The sequence below is a fragment of the Solanum tuberosum genome, unplaced genomic scaffold (genome assembly GCF_000226075.1).
Source record: "Solanum tuberosum cultivar DM 1-3 516 R44 unplaced genomic scaffold, SolTub_3.0 scf00022, whole genome shotgun sequence".
In the NCBI taxonomy this organism is placed as follows: domain Eukaryota; kingdom Viridiplantae; phylum Streptophyta; class Magnoliopsida; order Solanales; family Solanaceae; genus Solanum; species Solanum tuberosum.
The window spans coordinates 1,378,876-1,381,509 of NW_006238948.1; the positions used below are offsets into that span (position 1 = coordinate 1,378,876).

General features: G+C 40.9%; 1 protein-coding gene across 1 annotated transcript; it reads left to right on the forward strand.

Moving 5' to 3' along the window:
* Positions 1-1,567: 1,567 nt before the first annotated feature.
* Positions 1,568-2,406, forward strand: LOC107059506 (uncharacterized). Its single transcript, XM_015306072.1, has 2 exons — positions 1,568-2,002; positions 2,347-2,406. The coding sequence occupies exons 1-2, from the start codon at positions 1,568-1,570 to the stop codon at positions 2,404-2,406; spliced, it is 495 nt and encodes a 164-aa protein (XP_015161558.1).
* The last annotated feature ends 228 nt before the right edge of the window (positions 2,407-2,634 follow it).

Sequence of the window (2,634 nt, forward strand, 5' to 3'; positions counted from 1 at the left end):
CACATCATATCATATTCATACATAAATGTGTTCATGAGGATAACAACCCAACACAACAACTAAATCATGATCATATTCACTTTTCTCTCACAGTGTTCTTATGGCCCTTACATAGCCCGCCCTCATAATCATGCATAATTCACATATCTTGCCTTTCAAGTGCACAAGCCATCAACACATCCTGAAATACTAAAATAGACATGAATGATTACATGATTCAAGTAACCCAACTATAATAAATATAATCTCATATCAATCCTTTTAGAATCAACAATTCACATCATAAGATCCAAATTTGGGAAATTAGGGATCGATTTCATGGGTTCTTGGGGGAATTCATCATAAATCAACAATTAAAAACGTTTTTGGAAAGAACTCACCAGATTGAAGTCAAACCCTAACTTTGGAGAAATCCCTAGTTCTGAAACTCAATTTGGAGGGACTCCTTGGATGGAAATTATCCAAGGATGAAAGAATACCATACCTTAGTAATGATTCTTCAAAGAAATTGAGTGAAATAGCCTTGATTCTTCAAGCCCTAGCTCCACTTTCACTCTTCTTCTTCCTTGAGTTTTAGAGAGAGAAATATTGTGTAGAAGATGAACCTTTTTTATTTGATTTGGGTGTTTGTGAAAAATGACTTAGTTTAGGTGAATTTGACTTAAAAACAACTTATATAATGACCCTAAACTTACCCAAAATGACCTCACACTGATCATGTTGCACTCCGCTACCTGATGGCGAAGAAAGATGCAAAACAAAGATTGATAAGGTGGGTGTTACTATTACAATAGTTTGATTTTGAGGTTAAAGATTGAAAAGGTTGCGAAAATCAAGTGGCCGACCACTTGTCGAGGTTGGAAGGAAGGGAAGATGCCGAGTGTGAGTTCGACATAGACGACTTATTCCCCGACGAATAAGTGTTTTCTATATCTCGCAAACCTACACCGTGGTATGCAGATTTTGCAAATTACATTGTGAGTGGATTGAAGCCGGATGAGCTGGCCTTTTACCAACAAAAGAGATTCATGTTCGACGTTCAAAAGTACTTTTGGGATGAACCATACCTGTTTCGAGAATGTTCTGACCATGTTATTAGGAGGTGTGTTGCAGAAGAAGAAGCGGTAGAGATTCTTCATGCTTGCCATGCATCTCCAGTGGGAGGGCACCATAGTGGTATTCTCACTTCCGCTAAAGTTCTCCAAAGTGGTTATTACTGGCCGTCCCTATACAAGGATGTGCATGAATTTGCGAAAAAGTGATCTCAATGTCAGTAGCAAGGCGGAGTATCTAGACGGCACGAGTTGCCTCTCAATCCTATTTTGGAAGTCAAGCTACTCGATATGTGGGGAATAGATTGCATGGGCCCATTCGTGAGCTCTTTTGGAAATAAATACATCTTGGTGGCTGTGGATTATGTCTCCAAATGGGTGGATGTCATCGCACTCCCAAACAACGAAGGAAAAAGTGTTGTCCAATTTCTGAAACGCTACATCTTCGCAAGATTTTGCACTCCTAGGGCGATTATTATTGATGGGGGTTTCACTTTTGCAATAGGTGGTTTTCAATGGTGCTGCGCAAATATGGGGTGAAACACAAGGTAGCAACCCCATATCATCCACAAACAAGTGGCCAAGTCGAAGTGTCAAATTGGGATATCAAAAGCATCCTGGCAAAGACAGTAAATGCCAACAGAACTGACTGGTCCAGGAAACTCGATGATGCACTATGGGCATATCGGTCCGCTTACAAAACAAATATCGGTATGTCTCCATATCAGTTCGTTTATGGTAAGGCTTGTCATTTTCATGTCGAGCTTGAACACAAAGCATTGTGGGCATTGAAAGCTCTAAATATGGACTGGTCCAAAACTTCAAGGGAGAGGGTGGAGCAGTTGAACGAACTAGATGAATTTAGACTCAGATCGTATGAAAGTTCAGCTATCTATAAAGACAAGATGAAGAAATGGCATGATGATAGGATACTCAACCGTGACTTCAAGGTAGGAGATTGGGTTTTGTTATACAACTCTCGACTTAGACTTTTTCCCGGAAAGCTCAAATCCAAATTGTCTGGACCATTTAGAGTAACGTGAGTATTCACCAATGGTTCCATAGAAGTTGAAGATCAGGAAGGACCTCCATTTAAAGTGAACAGGCAACGTCTGAAATTATTTATTAGGGATTGTCAAGAGATTTCTTTGGTTGAAATGGTGTATTTGGAAGACGCTTGAAGGCGCTGCTGCATCGTGCCACGACGTTAACTAAGGCGTTGTTTGTGAGGCAACCCAAAACCCTTTATTACTTTAGGTTGCTTTGATAAAATAATAGTGTGTTGATTGTGCAGATAGAAGTGTGGAAAGTGAATGAAAAGCACAAAATGGCGAGCAATAGGTCTAATCAGTGAACCGCCGAACGGTTCGGCGACTCCAAACTAGGTCGGGGCTAGACTTAAGATCATCTTGCATTGGAGTCTGTAAAACTCGGCGATCACAGGAAATTATTGGCGCACCACCGATCGTGTCAGCGACCCCGATAGAGACCGCTGTTTGGACTCCCACACAACATGGAGGTTCTATAAACTTCGGTGGGCCAAATGACTATTTGGCGTTATGCCAAAAAGATCAGCGATTGG